This window comes from Psittacula echo, assembly GCF_963264785.1.
Source record: "Psittacula echo genome assembly, chromosome: 1".
Taxonomy (NCBI): Eukaryota; Metazoa; Chordata; class Aves; order Psittaciformes; family Psittacidae; genus Psittacula; species Psittacula echo.
This window is the reverse complement of record NC_137735.1, coordinates 160,457,046-160,476,026: the sequence shown is the minus strand read 5'-3', so window position 1 is coordinate 160,476,026 and position 18,981 is coordinate 160,457,046. Positions and strand designations below refer to the sequence as shown.

The 18,981-nt window shown below is 38.4% G+C and overlaps 1 protein-coding gene across 1 annotated transcript in view; it reads right to left on the bottom strand.

The window, feature by feature from the left end:
- Positions 1-18,981, bottom strand: part of CFTR (CF transmembrane conductance regulator) — a gene marked incomplete at both ends in the record, with an annotated part of 90,697 nt that overhangs the window by 24,302 nt on the left and 47,414 nt on the right. Inside the window, 9 exons of the mRNA XM_080627934.1 lie at positions 378-478; positions 3,346-3,573; positions 4,623-4,773; positions 9,545-9,624; positions 10,691-10,944; positions 12,095-12,132; positions 15,321-15,449; positions 16,567-17,296; positions 18,173-18,259. Of these exons, the coding sequence (XP_080484060.1) occupies positions 378-478; positions 3,346-3,573; positions 4,623-4,773; positions 9,545-9,624; positions 10,691-10,944; positions 12,095-12,132; positions 15,321-15,449; positions 16,567-17,296; positions 18,173-18,259 (1,798 nt within the window). The remainder of the gene's footprint in view (positions 1-377; positions 479-3,345; positions 3,574-4,622; positions 4,774-9,544; positions 9,625-10,690; positions 10,945-12,094; positions 12,133-15,320; positions 15,450-16,566; positions 17,297-18,172; positions 18,260-18,981) is intronic.

The following is an 18,981-nucleotide window of genomic DNA, read 5'->3' as shown; positions in this document are numbered from 1 at the left end:
AGGGAGCTAGAAAACATGCATCCTGATCTGCTGTGCAAAGCCCTTAAGTAGACCAAGTAATGTATATTTTATACCTTGGTAAGGTATATAATCATAAGAAAACAATTCCAAGCCTTTGAAGTTTTCACATCTGCAATCTGAATCCTCAAATTCAATTATTTGCTGTTGCCTATCCTAGTCCAGGAAAATTATTGATCTTAGAAAAACTCAGTTTGTGCTGTGCCAAAGCCAGTAGGTTGCTATGAAAGGTATGAGGGGAATTTTTCTGACATATCTGCCTGCTTTCCAGCTCAGAAAACAACTCACTGAACACCTATAATCAACAAAATAAGGCAATTTCTCAACAGCCAGCACATTACAGTGCATTTTATGCTTACCAAACTATCCACATCTATGCTTGAATTTACTGCCCACTGCAAGGTTCCCATGATGTTCATAGCTAAAGTAAGAATAATGCCAACTCTACCTGGTCCGTCACCTGTGGAGAGAAAAACACTCAATTTATATGCAAATAAACCAGAAAATTAGTACGTATATCTTAAAATACATATTCACATTCTCTCCTCTTTTATTTCATGGAGAAAACACAGATTTGCTACTTATACAAAGGACTGAGAGCTTAATCATCAGCTAAACACCTGACTTTGCCGTTGAATTCACTAGAGACCCTGTTCTTCCTTTGGCAGAACAGAAAATTAAATCTTGGTACTTCAGCTGTAGAGAGAACCAGGCCTCTGCAAATCTTGGTTTCCATTTCCTTTTTACAAAGCATATAATCTGTGAAATTGCTTTTATCTAACTAAAACACCACAGCTGGCAACTTCAAAGTTCAAGATAGTTGTGCTGGTTTACATTTTCATTTCTCAGACAAATAGAGGACATGTTCTATTTACTGTTCCACAAAGATGCAGATACAAATTCTTTTGCTTTTATTGTCTGTTGTAAAAAGTAAGGGGTTTTCCAGAGATTTTCCTTTATAGAATCATAGAATAGTTAAGGTTGGAAAGGACCTTAAGATCATCCAGTTCCAACCCCCCTGCCATGGGCAGGGACACCCCACACTAAACTATGTCACCCAAGGCCTCATCCAACCTGGCCTTGAACACCACCAGGGATGGAGCATTCACAACCTCCCTGGGCAACCCATTCCAGTGCCTCACCACTCTCTCAGTAAAGAATTTCTTCCTTATATCCAATCTAAACTTTCCCTGTTTAAGTTTGAACCCGTTACCCCTTGTCCTGTCACTACAGTCCCTGATGAAGAGTCCATCCCCAGCATCCTTGTAGGCCCCCTTCACTGGGTGAATCATATCACATCAGATACTGGAAGGCTTCTATGAGGTCTCCATGCAGCCTTCTCTTCTCCAGGCTGAACAGCCCCAACTTTCTCAGCCTGTCTTCATACGGGAGGTGCTCCAGTCCCCTGATCATCCTCATGGCCTCCTCTGGACTTGTTCCAACAGTTCCATGTCCTTTTTATGTTGAGGACACCAGAACTGCACACAATGCTCCAAGTGAGGTCTCATGAGAGCAGAGTAGAGGGGCAGGATCACCTCCTTTGACCTGCTGGTCACGCTCCTTTTGATGCAGCCCAGGATACGGTTGGCTTTCTGGGCTGCAAGCACACACTGCTGGCTTATGAGTTCATACAGTATAATATAAGCATTTAAACTACCCCACTGTTGGTTTTAATCTCATTATGCATTAAATGGAACTGGGAATTTAAGCCAAATGCCTTTGTATGATTTCTCCATTTCTTCTATGGCTTTCTTTGACAAACTTCCTCCTGTTTTCCTTATATACAACTTGTTATCAGACCAATTATAAAGTAAATAAGAAAAGCAAAATATTACTCATGAAAGCTGGAAGATTAAGAAAAGGAATTTAGTATTGCTCCAAGGACCTTTTATACAGTGGTGGCAAGATGACAAATTTTCAAGTTTTTTAAAAGTGCTTCGAACCCCTTTTCTCAAATATCCAGAAAAACAATAACACAAGAAATAGTTTTCCTGAAAAAAAAATCCAAACTACTGAGCACATGAAATGAAAAAATGAGAAGGGCAGCAGGGGAAATGTTTCCCTATGAATTTTAGGGGAACTAAAAGTCTCCTTTGTGACAAAAGTACTGTAGGTACTGAAATATTTCTGTGGTTGGATTTATTTTTTTCCTAAGAATCAGAAGAGCTCCTTACACAAAACCATAGGATATCATTTCATACAATACCAGATAAAATGTATACTTTTCTTAGCTCCTTTTCAACACAGTATGAGGCCAGGCTGGACAGAGCCTTGGGTGACATGATTTAGTGTGAGGTGTCCCTGCCCATGGCAGAGGGGTTGGACCTAGATCCTAAGGTCTTTCCAACCCTAACTATTCTATGATTCTACGATCAAATGAAATCTGGATATTGTTAGAACCAGAAACCTCCTCAACAAAATCAGCAAATTCTTGTTCATCAGTGGCCATAGTATTGCAACTCCATCCAGATCCTGCACACAAAATTCAGTGTAAAACTTGGGGGAGAGGGAATAACGCCTGAGAATCAAAACTGAAAAAAAAAAAATACTTAACAAAATCATAGTGAATTAAAAACTGTATTTGAAGTAATCTGTAGCTAAACCCGCTGAGGTTTTCCACAGAATTGAATTATTCCAACATTTGGGGGACATTATTCCCCAATTCTCTGCTTGCCAGAAACTGGCTACACCTGGCCAGCCATCGGCGGCATTTCAAATACAATTATGATAGTAAGGCGTACAATGATTCTCATTCATGTACTGGGTTTACTAAGAGTGGTGAGCCATTTTTAAGGGGATTTTGACTGGAATTCGCAAAACTTCACATCAGAAAATGCACCAGTGGGATGGAAATTAGTGAACTGCATGACTATTTCTACTATTGGTTTGACCTTAAAAGATCATTAAACCTTTGTATGTCTTAGCCATTTGCAAATGAAAGGAACATTAACGTCTATTTATTAAAAAAGTCTGGGCTAAACAGATGATAATCAACATCCAAGCTTTTCAGTACACTAAAATGGTTAGATTAATGTGGTTTCAAACACATTAAATTGTTTACAGCAATTATCGTCACTAAAAGTTCTGTCCCTTCAGATATTGTTCTCAAGACTAATCTCTTTAATGAGTCCTCTACAACATCAGATTGCAGATAATAATGTGTAATCTCTATTTTAATTAAATCATGTTTATTATTATGACATACTAAAATCAGTGACTCCAATCTATGCTAAACATGTTTGCAATAGTTTATTTCCCTTGGAAGTTTCTAAAGCTGAGCTGTTAAATGAAGACTTTCATTTCAGTACTGCAGTAAAATTATTGTACCTGTAGTTATGATAGAGATGAATGCCACAGCAACAAAAAAGACAACAAATATCATTTCTATTCTCATCTGGAACCAGCGTAGTGTTGACAGGTAGAGGAACCAGTTCGCCGTATGTAGGTTCAGGGCTTTGTGAAATAAGGTCTCAAAATATGGCTGCCGCCCAAAAGCTCTCAGTGTCCACAAACCTTTTAAACTTGTAACAAGATGGGTGAATATTGGACTCCGAGCTGTGAAGTGTTGAAATTAGAAACATCATAAACACTTATAAGCAAACACCTTAGAAATAACACAGATACACAGATTTATGCTCTCACAGCAGTATAATTGTTGTCAGTGTTTAATTTACATATGTTATTGGAGTACATGACCAAAGTAACCCCAGACCAGGATATACAACAACAGACTTTGCATGAATGGGTTGAAATTCCATATACTGTAGTGCCAGGAAAGGGTCACATTAATTCTTCCTAGTTAGCATACTACTTGGGGAAGCTCCTGCAGAGAAAGGTGGCTCCTCCCCAGCCAAAATGAATTTCTGTATTTCTGATAACTCCATCAAGTGAAGTTTTTTTAGCACAGAGTAATGCTCTGGATTCAGCTGTACTGACATTGTAATTTTGAAAGCGGTGAGCCAGTGCTGGATCGCTGTGAACATCAAAGAAATTTAGATTTAGATTTGAGGAACTTCAGAATTACACTGCAGTAAAGGAAAGATGGTCATCAGTGTTTAAGATTCAGGTCTGATTTGCTGAGGACCTGCCAGTTGTAAAGCCAGATCACAGTGCCTGATCTGCAAACTCACCCTTCAGAATGAGGTTTTCCATTTTATTTGGAACATGTTAGTCTCTTAATGGGAGGAGAGGAAGGACGTTTAGTCAAATAACTTATTTAGAAATAAGAATTCTTTGGAATAAAAATATATCAATTCCAACTATTTCTTAAAAAGAAACAAACTCATAAGGGCACATACCAAGACTGACCACAATTTTTCAAGTTACATTTACTCTCAAGAAAACTGTATGTCAAGACTTTATTTGTTTTCAGCTGCAGTGGTGATAAAGCCCAGCTTTAAAAAGATCTTCTCCATCGCTCTTTGGCAGCAGAGCACTCAGTATTGGCTGGATCAGTAGCAGCACTGGCTTTAAGGAGATAAGTGTTCTGCTCCCAGAGACAATAGCATCTTGCAAGAGAAAAGGCAAAGAAGAGGTGAAAGGGTGAATCACTTCTCAATTGATTTGTTGTGGATTTAGAATTCCACCAATTTTGCTGCTCCTACCTTCAGATTCCAGTTGTTTCAGCTGCTGAGAAGTGTGGAGGAAGTATGCCCTTAACACAATAAAGGCTGCTATCACAGGCACTGATGCCAGGAAGATGTAGGGTTGTAATATTGAGACTACTGTTATAGCGCCAATCACAATCAGTATTAACTGTAGAATGAAAGAAAAATACTATTGATATAGTAAACTTGTCATTTTATAGACTAGAGACTGGTGATGAATCTCCTTCCCATGGCAACTATGTATCGCTTCAACAAACATAAAGTGCTAACCTAAGTAGGATTTGCAGCTGAGAACAAACCTCCGTGAAAAGATCATGAATAACTCTGACCAGATCCATAACCTCTTGGAATATCTGCCATCTTTTTTAATAGATGGAAGTAGTGTTTTCTATTGTACAACCAGAATTGCAGGCTTCTAAATCACAAAGCCACACAAAAACAATGGCAGCTAGGCATTCACTGTCCCGTTAAAATTGCAAAAACACCACTTGCAGTATCTGCAACCACCTCCCAAACATAGTGGTGGTGTCCCTGTCTTGTCTGGACTAGGAGTGCCAGACTGTCAGGAGCTGACTACTACTTGTCCTGATCAGGACAACACAGGAAATAAGTCATACGTCAGAAGATGATTTGTGATATGAAAAATTAGCAGTTTCAGGAGAAAGAAAGATGGTTTAAGAGGACAGATGACTCAAAAGGAACAAATTCATTCTAGAGTTAATCCATTAAACCCACCATGGTCTCATAAGACCTCATCCTTGGTAGCTCCAGACAGATTTAGCTAAATCAGGCTTTGATCTTTACTCTAGAAGCACCTTAAACACTTAGACTGTTTTTGTCTCATACCTAAATCTAATGAAAATCAAGTATACCAGCGTACACAGAATAGCAAAGTTCTGCTTTGCATCAGAGTGTTACCTTTCACACTAAGCAACTACTTCAAACTGCAAACTTATCTGCTCAAAGCAGCTGCAAATGGACAATTTGGACAAAATTACGAACATCACATTGAAACATCATTTGAAATGACCACTCAGCAAAGAAATAGATGGAAAGCAAAACTAATTTCACATTAGGAAGAAACCTGCTGGTGGTACCTTTGCTACTACATCTACATTAAATTCCAGGAAGGACTGAAATTGCCAGTACTCCAAGTCAGAGGTCTTTCAGGAGCAGGTAAGCATGTTCCAGGTTTCTTACTTTATTTTTTTTTTTAATCAGAAATCTGGGCAATGCAGTAGGAAAGTAAGTGTAAAGGCAAACAGAAGATGATACCTTCTTTAAAAGGCAGTAGCAAAAATCAACACACAAGCCAGTGATGCTGGCATATGGTCAGGGAATGGCAGCAGAGGGCTCACATAGCCCAGTTAAGAGCCACAGTGCTGCATTGCCATGCCCCAGGTGCTGAGCTTTCAGGCCTGAACAGAGGCCAGATGGGGAGACATGTTCTAATCCTTCCTCTGTGTCACCGGTTTGGAAACGCAGCTGGTGGTAGAGATAGCGATTCATTAAGGGTTCAGGGTGGTGATGACTGCAGCAGCAGTTCTGGTTAAAAAATAGGGGTTTATTATTTAGAGAAAACCAGTCATGACCACAGGTATAAACGTCCAGTGAGTTCACCGTAACTTTTTGAGTGTGACTATATTAAACCTTAAGGACAATCAGTATACGCTAGCAGCATCTCATGAAGGATCTCCAAGGAATGATGGCCCCACTGTAAGCACTGGTAGAAGACCAAGATAGATGTTAAAACTAGTGGTAATGCTACTGCAGTCATAAGCTGGTTACAGTTCATACCCAAGATGTATGGAGCAGGCCAGACGGCTGTCAGAGAAAGCATCACAGATGCCATCTCTTGTCATTGATATGAAGGCTAATACTGCTGTTTCCTTTATGGGCAACTGGGTACATCCCAGTGATTGGAGAGTAACCCTGGCCTCTTTCAACCTTAGATTTCATTCATCCTGGATGAAAAGCCCTTGTCCCTGAAAAAGAAGGCCCACTGATAAGTCTACTGCCCATAAAAGTCCTAAGAAAAACTAATCATCTTCATCTTGAAGATGATAAAGGGACTGGAACATCTCATATTCAAGGACAGGTTGATAGAGCTGGGATTGTTTAGCCTTAAGACAAGGCTTAGGGGATCTTACCTTATGGTATTTGTTATATATTATTTTGTGTACATGTGCAAGTATTTTCATAAATTATATATATTAAACAATTATATTCTGTTTATATAAATACCACTAGATAGTTGGTGCAGATAAAATGCATCAGTGGTACCCAGTGGGAAGATAAGAGGCAATGAGCATAAGCTGAAATGCACAAAATTCCATTTAAACGTAAGAAAAGTTTTATTTTGACCATCCCCACATCTTATTGTGGGGATAGTCAAACACTGGAACAGGTTATTCAGAGGACTTGTGGAGTGTCCACCCTTGGAGATATCCAAAATCCAATGGCCCTGAGCAACCTGCCCTAGCTGAACCTGCTTTAAGCAGAGGGGTTGGAGAGGTCCCAGGTCTTAAGTCCAGAGATCACTCCCACATTCTGAAATAATCAGCAGAGTTCCTCTTTTAGAGGAATCTGACTTTGTTCATAAGCAGGGTCCATGGAATTTTAAAGCTGCCAAACAAGCCTGAATCTATAGAAGATCAGAAGGATTTTTTTTATGAAGGGATGACCAGTGAAAATCATTCAAGACAGCACTCAAGTAGGTTCGATGATCTTCACCAGAAGAACCTGAAGACAGGGTGGCTTACCACGGATGTTCAGGAGCCTCTGCAGTTGAGGCTGAGGAGACAGAGGTGCACCTATGGGACCCCAGAGCATCGGATAGCCTCTGACAGGCATCACAACAGAAAAGCCAAATTTAGGGATTTTTCCTTACTGTTGAAAATATGAGAAACCAGTGTAGAGAGTCTGAAACGCAGACACAGGCTAACTAAAATAATTTTGGAATAAAATCCTCATGGCAGATCCAAAATACTAGAAACAAAATGGCCACATCAGAAAAGACAGTAATGGATCCTGATCATATCAACGATAATAGTAATGATTCAGAGAAGGTCTTAGTGTCCATGTTTACTCCTTCAGCAAATCTTCAGGACATCAGTGGGACATGAAGTAGAGTGTAATGTCATTGAATCTCTTCATGCGAAGTTGCACTGGCCTCTCTAAAGTCATGAGCCTAAGTTATCAATTACTAACAAAGATACAGGGAAAACAAAGGCTTTGATCAGACCATCATGTTGATGGGGGTTGTAAAGCAAATCAAACTCACAGATGGAGACAGGCAATCTGTGCAGTAGAGTGTTTAGGTTGATTGCTAGGCCTGCCCATCCCCTAAAGAAAGGTAGAGAGGAACAGTAGAGCCAGGGGAGATTTTACTTGATTTTTTAAATGTTTCTGGGAATCAGCTCTACCTGAGGAAAAGCTGGCATTGCAGCATCAGTGGTGGGACACTAATGAGGAGTGCTGGGATCCACACAAAGCCACAAAGTCTCAGAACAGGCAGGATGGGAAGCAAACAAAGGCATTCTCCTTGAGAAACACTGGAATTGCCTCTATCTTTGTATTTCTTCAATGTTATCTTCAGTGTGGATGAATTGGAAGGTCATTCAAAACTGAAGATTTTGCAATGCATGGAGTTTCCCAGGACGTATGCTGGAAACAAGCCTTTCCATCCAAAAACGGAAAAGTTTGCAATTCTAAAATTAAAAAGGGCTAAAGACAGACGGAGAAAATTGGGGCTGTTCAGCCTGGAAAAGAGAAGGCTGCTTGGAGACCTCATAGCAGCCTTCCAGTATCTGAAGGGGGCCTACAAGGGTGCTAGACAGAGACTCTTCATCAGGTACTATAGCGATAGGACAGGAGGTAACAGGCTCCAACTTCAACAGGGGAGATTCAGGCTAGATATAAGGAAGAATTTCTTTACTATGAGGGTAGTGAGGCACTGGAAAAGGTTGCCCAAAGAAATGACAAATGCTCCATCCCTGGCAGTGTTCAAGGCCAGGTTGGACAGAGCCTTGGCTGACATGGTTTAGTGTGGGGTGCCCCTGCCCATGGCAGGGGGATTGGAACTAGATGATCTTAAGGTCCTTTCCAACCTTAACTGTCCTATGATTCTACAACCAGGACTGTAAAATTCCTTCAAATAACAGAGTCATCTAAAGCTCTCCTCCATCATGAACAGTTATCCAGTGCCTGACAGTTTAAATCCCAGAGACTCAGGGGAAGCCACAAAGATGCAAAGGATAAAAAGACAAAATTATGCAGCCAAACTTGTGAAGGGAAAAAAAAAGGGGAAAAAAAAGCACAGAACTTCCCAACTGAGATCTGAACACAAAACATCATGGTTCAAACTGCCCAAAAAGGCAGTCCTGGAAGAGTTTCCACAGAAGATAAAAGAACAGAAAACTAAAAATATACTCAAGAAAAGAGAAGTACATTAGGAGTGATGCTAGCAAACTGGTAACAGAAGAGGCTAAGGATGCAAAGTAATGAAAATGAATGAATGCACTCAACGGATAGGATGAAAAAAAACACTAATCTTGAGCCAAGATAACCAAAAGAAACTAATGAATGCTCTTTACACCTCTGAAGTTGAATGCAGGCAGAAGCAGGGATACTTGTACTGGAGGGGTATGCAGGGCAAAAATGTTTCTGAGCCTGAGTACTAAAAGTGGTTTGCACAAACAGTGGAGGTACACATATAGCCAAGTACTCAAAAAAGAAGCAATGAAGCCGACACACAACATAAGAACCTATGCAAATAGGTATATAGACTGAAAAAAAGGAAGAGGGATTTTATTCCAATTGTTATTTCTTCTTCTTAGGAAGATTTCTTTTGCATGATGTACAACTGAAACTCTACAGTGCTATAAGACAGCAAAATTTAGAACTTTTATTCTACAAACCTGAATGAAGTCAAATACTGTAAGTGGAAGTAAGTCATCCAGTATTGCCGTATCTTTGGAAAATCTGTTAAGCAGGCCACCTATGGATTGAGGAAAAAAAAAAAAAAAAGAAAAGAAAGTCAAACATTTTAACACCCCAAAAATCCTACATTTATTACTTTAATAAAAAGAACAACTTTTTCTGAATACAAAATATTGAGTACAAGATTTTTTCTATTACATGCAATTCTGCTACACTACAGTTTAGTGGAGCTACAGCTTCTTGCCCCATGGAGGAATTTGGCTCCATAACTTCTGTTCCAACTTTCGGAATTTTGCAAAAAAAAAAAAAAGGAAAACAAGAAGAAAATGTAATAAAAACAAACAAACAGGACAGAGACACAAAGCGTAGGGTCTGTACCCCTTATGCAGCAGGCGCTGCTGATACACAGAGAGTTTGCACAGCAGCATTTGCATGAGTTTGCACACCAGTTTCCTAGCTTCTGAGCAGAATTATTGTATTAATCACCAGGTGACAACAGAATTAAGAATTTAATGGAAAAATGAAGGAGAAACCCTACGCTGTATTGCCATTTACCAGCATCTCCTGTAACTTAGTAAGCAGCAGTAAGAAGGGCAGAGGGTAGGAATTTCATGTACAGCAGGAGATAGAACTTGTTGCACCAGTTATATAATGAACTTTGTATCAACTCCAGAGCCAAATTCGAACATGCATACCATTATTCACACTAGCTGATGTTTTATGCCATTTTAGTAGCACTACTCACGAAATAAAGCACTATTTATCATCCACATCTGACTCCTTGTCACTCAGCACATAGCTGACTACAGCTTTTCTATTGCAGTTTTAGACAAGGTCTATTCATTAGAAGCTATTCTAGTTTTATTGCCTCAAATAGTTAACAGTTCATTTTCTCTAACTTACAAGGTGATATTTCAGAATCAGAATTGATAACTGAAATATGTCACACTGAAAGTGCAATCAAGATTCATTAAAAAATTCATAAATTACTTAATGTGGCAAACTTCCAACATTCAGCTTGGTTGAAAATGTAAATAGAAACCAACAGTATCCTTTAACAGAATGAAAACTGTTTAACTGAAATGAAACCCATACATGAGTCAATCAGTTCCCATCTCAGTTACCTGCTTTCCAAGAGTTGAATGTTGACATAGGTGCATGAAGAACTGCATGCACCATCTTTTGATGAAGAGTTTTAGACACTGTGATAAGCGTATGCACAAGGGGCAAACCTCTGAAGATTCCCATGGCAAGCAGGGTATCTGCCACTCCCACGTAGATATAAATGATGTAGTAGGTGCTAGTGTCAGTGACAATCACAGGAGGTTTGTCAGAGGTACTGTTTTCTGATTGTGTTGCATTTGCTTTCAAGGCTAGACTGTTTAATGGAAATAAAAAAAAATGCATTACTGGAAATAGCATTTTTTTCCTCTTATTTTTTCTACTGAAGACTACTTCAATGTTCATTTATTTAAAAACTATGTTAATGGTTAGTTATGTGTATTTCCATTCACTTTTAAATATTGTCCTGTATGTCTGAAATGTAAATTATGAACTACCCCACGATCCACTGAGGCAAAGTAACCCTGTGTGTGTTCAGCGGCCAAGGCAATAAATGACTTATTCATCTACTCAGCTACCTTTGGTAATTCAGGAACCTACTGGCATTTGTAGCAATTTCTGAAATTAGTTGCAATTGTGCAATGCAGGGGTTTTTGCCAAGATGGAAATTCAGCTCATGGTATAACCACAACCCCTCCAATAATTTTCCTCAAACTACTGTGAAAACGTCCTGCTTTGGTAGTCTCTTGCAGATCTACTGCCTGTTAAATCACTGACAAAACTAGCCTAATCAAGGAAAACACATCCATCTCTTTTAATAAGAAAAGAACGTTTAAGCGTTGAAAAGAATTATTCTGGAAGTAAAATGCTTTAGGTGTACTCTAAAAATCAAACACCTTAGTGACCTACTGTAAGGGGACATCAACATAAATCCCTTCTCCTCATCAGACCTATGTCATCATATGTTTTCAGGCTTAGCGCTGCAGGACAAAAACAGGGATCAAAAGCATTAGCCCAGGAAAAGCCATACTGCTGCTCTCTATGTTTTAACCTCCATCTGCCTGACCCTGTAACTTCTGGGAATTTTTCACAGGTGAGCAGAGGAAACAGTCCAAATGAATGGAAACTGCTTCCTTAAAATGTTCCTTAGCAAATGTCTCACCAGGCATGCTCTGAAAGTGATGAACCACAGTGTATTCAGGATAAGCCCATGCATCTCTATAGTCAGCCGGCCCAGGAAAAGTCTTGCATGCATTGTTATGTGCTCAATAAGGCACAAACCGTTTGATTGTCAGCACTTAAAGAAGTACCAGCTTAAGATACCATCTACATGAGGGATTTACACCATCCATCTCTGAACCATTTTATGGAATATAAGCTAGTGCCTATCTATATAGAATTCTGGCTGAATTCATTATTTATTGCAAAAATCAATATAATGGAGACCACGGGTTCTGACTACTTACTTTTTGAGAAACCACAATCCAGCAAGAGAACCAGCTACCTGTGACCAAAGAAAACAAACTTAATTTTTTTGTCTTGTCACATTATGCACTTTTTCTTACTTGTCTTCTTCTACTGACTTTATAATTGTTTTTAGAGAGAGCATTATAAATGAATGGAAGTCAAACTTCCCTGAAGCAAAAACTTTGTCATAACTGCTCCTCTTTCCACAGAAACTATTAGTGCATCCCACCAGGAAAGCTACATTTAGACTTGTATTACAATCAGGCTCTCAAGTGCCTAAATATTCTTTTATTGTTTTTTACCCTAGTATTAACAGAAGCTTGCTAATGCGTTCCTAATGACAAGGAATAGTCACTGTACACTTTAACATATTTTAAATTTTAAAGACTAATATTTCTTCCTAAAAGAGACTCTCAGTATCTTCAAAGGCAGCTATTCAAATACAAATGTCAAACCTTTAATATTGTTATTTTTGCATTGTTGTTTTTGGTAGCTGATACGTACATTTGACATATCAACTTGTCTGATATTTACATAATTCTCTACATAATCTATGTTAATACTTTTAAAATGTGGACTTGAACCATTCTTATTGTGAGATGCTTCAATGCTCAACAGAAGCTTACTCTATTTCTTGTCTGTCCAGTGAGGCACTGGAGATCTTCACGCAGTCCACCACATTTCAGTCTACTATACTTCTGCCTATAATCTTTTTTCTAAAGGTTGACATTCTTTCTACAATACTCTTCCCATATATTTTTATGGCACTGGTACAGGAATGTATTGCCATAGTACCCTGCAACCTAATTCATTCTTCTCCTTATGAACCACTAACTTTTGGAGGTCTTACAGTAAATAATTCAAGATTGACCATGATGCCCTGAATTTAAACATTTGTGAGGATCAGGCTTCTTTCACAATAATATTTTCACATCTCTCACCAGAATTCTTTTCTTATCCTCACAAGAGAGGAGTTTTTCAGCTGTGAGGATGAAGGTAGATAATATAGTGACAGAATAACTTCACAAAGCCTTTCTATATGTTTCCAATTGTAACTGCTCTTCTTCCAGTTCAGCAATCCTAGTCTCTGCAAATTACATCAAGGAAATACAGTTTTGAGCTGCTTAAAAGAGCTACAAACACACACAACCCCACAAATCTAGGAAGAATGTACAACTGACGCCCTATTTATGGTGATCTGTGTGGACTCACCCTGGAATCTACAATACAAAGCAATCCATTCTAAATCTAAGATAGTAGCTCCAGCATTTCCACAACACTCCCACCCAGCTCTGAAGGGTGTCACAACTCCACTTTCAATTTAGGTGTCACTACTCTCCCAGTTCAGCTCTTGGACGCTCATCCCTAACCTCTCTGCACTGTCTAGGGCTAGAAGGGTATAAACTGTTAGCACAGGTCACATAACCACTTGGCACAGTATTTCACCTCATGCACAAAGATCTGCTAAAGGTTATGTAGTCTGTACTATGGCTGAATATCTTCCAGCCCATTAATTTATCAATAGGCTTTTACTTAAGCAATAGTCATACTGGAAAGTTTAACTTAGATGGATGCATTCTTTGTCATGGGATTTATTCTTCAATTAGAAGATAAGGCCTTTGAATTATTTAAAAAGGTTTCAGTCAAATTTTAAAAGAAAAGAATTGGTAATCAAGATTAGACATGTATGCTGAATATACAGGGATAAATCTGATATACCTCAAAGTTAAAATTTCCTTTTTCCCTAAAACACACATTTAGCTTTGCTATTGTAGGTTTATACAGGCATTTCCCACTAGCATGAAAACAAAACCTTACATAAGAACAACTATGCATCTAAATACTGTCTTGCTTCTGGAGGTGGTTTAAAAATTTGGGATCTCAAACTTGATCTAAGCTCCAGGCTTTATTCTTAGTCCAAAAGAGCTAATTTAAATCACCTGCAACATAACATTAGTGTAGATTCGGGATAACATCAACAAGACGAGGGGTAATGGGCTCAAACTGGAACACAAAAGGTTCCACTTAAATTTGAGAAGAAACTTCTTCTCAGTGAGGGTGACAGAACACTGGAACAGGCTGCCCAGGGGGGTTGTGGAGTCTCCTTCTCTGGAGACATTCAAAACTCACCTGGACGCCTTCCTGTGTAACCTCATCTAGGTGTTCCTGCTACGGCAGGGGGATTGGACTAGATGATCTTTTGAGGTCCCTTCCAATTCCTAATATTCTGTGATTCTGTGATTCTGTGATATCCTTCTCCAGGTTTGATGATGCTAGAAGTTTGAATACCACCACAGAACTGTTACAAACCTTTCACTGACACAATCAGCCCAAAACTAGTTCTAATGGAACTCCTAATGGATTTTTCTCTTCTTTCATTTCATGTTGAAAAATGCCAAGAGAAGTTCGTACCATATTTTATAAGCTGACATATGAATACAGGTTGATTAATCTCCCAGTCTTCTCTCTGAAACATGTTCCTTCCCTCAGAAAAACACTTGATTTAGAATACTAGGTATAAAAGAGGACACTGTGAGATACTGTATATATGCTAAATGTCTTTTCTAAATTGGGAGACAAGTCAAACGCAGGAAATTTCTGTTATAAGAAAAATAGTCAGACTTGCATCATCAGATAGGTTCTTCAGCACTTTTTCTGACAGCATTTTCCACTGTACTTGGCAAAAGTCTTCCCTGCATGCTGCAGGAACACCCCATCCATCTTGAAATGGTGTCACAGGCATTCAGCCCTCTGCCTTGCCACTCTTCTTTCACTAGGAGCAAAGCTTCTACCTTCCTTTTTAAAGCAGTTCTCCAGAATTTATGTATGTGCTCATAGGAAAAAAAAAAAAGTAATTGCTGCTGTTAACCCCTCAAGGCTCTGAACAGTATCTTAGAATGGAAAATGGAAGATTATTCACTTGTGAACAAGAGACCTGCATAGGACAACAATTCTTATCTATGGTTCCACACAGCAGAAAGTAAGTGTGATAATTTGAGAAAGTGGGTCTTCTGCTGCCATGCACTAATCACTATCTTTGGTGAGAAATGCTCATCTGAACAGTAGAAAAGTCATTGCGATATCACTTAAAGCAGTTGCCAATAAGTAATACCTACACGAGTTAATGCTAATAAGAAGCTGATGCTTTATCCCTTTTATCACAAAGAACAAAGTTTGAACAAAAATCCTTTGTAGTAATGTGACATCAAGCGCAGATTTTCTTACCTCAATTAAGAAGACAGTCACACACAAAATTAGAACAAAAATCAAGTTTTTGTGGATGGTAACATATCTGAAATACGTATTCCATGTGGTAACAGTACCCATGCTTTCAGCATCATCAGTGAAGCATTCCTGTCAAAGAATTCACAAGACCACACTAAGAATGATATTATCTATATATGAGAATTTATGACACATGAATGCTGTTCTGCTAACTCAGTCCGAATAATTGAACTGCAGCATTCAAACTGGCTGATAATGGCTAGAAAGGAAGGTACTGACAGGTTAAGTCATCTTCAATAGAACAAAACAGTTTAGAGATAACCTGAAATTTTCAGACAACACTGAAAGAAACAACCGAGATTTGTTCAGCACTCCTGGAAGCCCACAAATGATTAACCAGTAGCTGTTTCATTTCAGTGGAGATTCTTATTGTGCTGTTAGAGTAAATTTGCAAATGCTCTGCTGAGGGGTTTGGTTTGTGTTTTCTTTTCTGCTGAGATCAATAAAGTGAAACAAAAAATGGGCAGTGCTGCAGCAAACGAGGAGTTTAAACATTTCTTGTAGACTTCTTTTCACCTAGGAAACTACTTTAGAAAATTTTCCTACCCTGTGAAAATCAGCTGTCAGTTTTGAAAATTAAAGTAGCTCATCATGACTGACTGATAGTTGTTAGAAAAAAAATGGAATTTTGGTCCAGTTCTTGTTATAAAACTCAACCTTAATTATATCATTTCCATCCATAAAACCAGAGTAAAATCCAGCTTATTCCTCTGTTCATTATCTGTGTAGGAACATAAGAGCTAAGCAGGCTGACAAATTTGTCAAATTTGATAAAATTTGAGGTTTTTAAACTGTGCTACTATTTCAAATGCACTTATTTTTTTTTTTGTGAGCCGTAACATTTCAAATGTCAATTTTACATAAATGTTTTAAACCAATGCTTTCTCATATTATGGTTTCAAATTTCATTTTAGCATAACCTTAAAGCTAGATTAAAAGTCTGCATTGAAATCCTCTACAAATAGCATTCAAAAACTGTGAAAAATCAGGCAAAATATTTTTTGAGGATTTCAATGATTTCCAGATGATATTTGAGTTAAAATTTTTACAGATATTCCAAAAAGGATATTCCATAGGGAAGAAGTGCATTAAGAATGACATACTCAAGTAGAAAAATACGTAAGTAATATACTGCACTAAACTATCACCATATCAAAACCCAGGGAGAACGTAAATCAACACATACCTTCAAATCCTCTTCATTGATTTCATCAGTTATGTCTAAGACACTGTCTCGAGACAAGCGCCTGGTGTAGATATCGATCTCAGAAGACAGGTTCGTCTGAGGCACCATTGACATTTTCCTAAATGTTGTACTTCCCTTTTTGGAAAAGTTTGGTCCAAGGTTCACAGAGGTGCCCGTCATCAGATTTAACACAGACTGCCTCCTCCGACCTTGCAGCATGTGGTCAGTATTTAGCACATGACTCCGAAGCAGACCCATATCTTCCTGTTCCAAGTCAGGCACTAGTGAGAGTCTCCTTTCTGGTGGGTCATTGTGGCCATCTTCTATCCCATTGACTTGCATTCCATTCTTCTGCACTATTGAGAACTTCCTACCTGCATTAAGTGGGTTAATAATTATGGAGTTCTTCCTTTTGTCATTAAAATCTGATGTCTGTTTAAAAGATTGCTTCTTGGTTTCATTTCGTGATCCCATGCCTTCTTCAATGGAAAATCGTCGGAGAGTCTCGGTTAGTATTGAATTTCTTCTCTCTGCACTGAACTGATCAAAAGAGTCAAATCCCATCAGCTCCGAACTGAAGTCTGGCCGTTGACCCTGAAGTTCAGAAAATGTTCCATAAAAATAGCAGCTCCCTTCATGTAAAATTAGTATTTTGTCAGCAATCTTTAAATGTTCCAGTTTTGAAGTAACTAAGATCCTAGTTTTATTCGCCATCAGCTTGCATACACAGCTATAAAAGATGAAAATGTTAAAAGTAAGATTTTTTTCTTCATGATTAAATATGCTTACATCCCTTTCACTTTCAATCTATTTCCTTTTGCCTGCTCCCCTCCCAGTATGTACAGCCTTGGGCACTCCCTCAAACTACAAAGGAAGCAGTAAGGCTGAGATGTGTAAAGGGTGAGTACTTTATCACAGGAACCAAAAAAAGCGGGGAAAATTTAACCATTTTCAATTCAAAAAGCACAGTTTAACATGAAAATTAAATACTTCTTTTCATCTTATAGTTACTTAGATCTTTTGCTACCAAACTTAAAAGTATTAGCTTGATTTAAAACATCAAACTTATGATGACTGAAAAGCTCATGCGTAACAATGTGTATGTCCTTACTCTTTCAAGCTTCACCTCCAGGACAAGCCAAAAGTCTCTGTCTTTGGCCTGCCTGCTGCCAATCTCTTGGTCAGTGGGCACTTTCAGGTGACCAGTTTTTCAATCATTAGAAAAACAAGACAAAATACAGCTTTTTGTAAAAATTTATACTTACAAAGCAGGTGTTTTAAAATTAAAGCCTTTCTGGTACACAGACACACCAGATATAAAGCCATGCTCCCTGGGAGGAACAAATCATAGCAGGCTCAATATGTTGAGATGGAAGATGGAGCCTTAATGCACACACTTGGCTCAGTCTTGTCCCCAGCACAGTATGCTGTGTCCTACTGCTAACACAAAATACTCAGTCACGAGAATGCCTTAAAATAAACAGCCCTAAAAGGTATAATTTTTATCATTTCAGTATTTTTTTACTTTTATTGAATTCCTGTTCTTGGTTTTACTTTGTGCTGCTTGGTGGGATTCTTAAATACAATCTATCAAAATATACAGTACCTTTCAAATATCTCTTTTTCTGTAAAAATGTCTAAATGCCCAAAAGGAGAATCCATGAGATACAAATCAGCGTCTTTGTACACTGCTCTGAACAAAGAAAACAGAAATGACATTAACTTTCACAAGTCCTATAACTTTACATAAATATAACTTAAAGAGAATGCCTTTACAGTTTCGTCTCAGAAACTCATAACTGGTAGACTTTTTGACAGCATCAATATGGAGCTGGAGTTCAGTTTTAAATGTGCTTGTAAGACACCATTCAGTAAAGCCCTTCCTTGCTGCACACCACATTACAAGCCAACTTGGTTTTCCCTTAATTTCTGTGCTATCAAAGGAAGCTATAGCTGCCTTTACATAGGTTACACTAAAGACCTATTTATGGCCTGAATCTGACAGGTGCCATCAGTCTATAACGACCATTTAAATGGGAATTTACTACCTACTGTAATGCCTACTGATACCTGAGGGAATACTACATAAATGTAATTGTGTGAATAGACTAGGTCTTAGCACTTAGTTTTAAAAGTACTTCAAAGCAACTGTGAGCAAAGACAAGTGCATTAGTGAGCCAAGATCTTGCACACAATATCTGAAATGGAGCTGTACAATAGTTTGTGTTCAGGACATGAAAAACTATTTGTAGCATTAGGACCTTAAGCTTTACGTGACTGGACATGGATCACTGAGATCTAAACCTGGGGTTAAGAGGGTTTTTTATTTCAAATCAACTCAAAAAGGCCCCTTATCTACCTCTGTGAGCATGAAAATCATGAAGTGATATGAATCAGGGTGTAATTAGCAAAGAA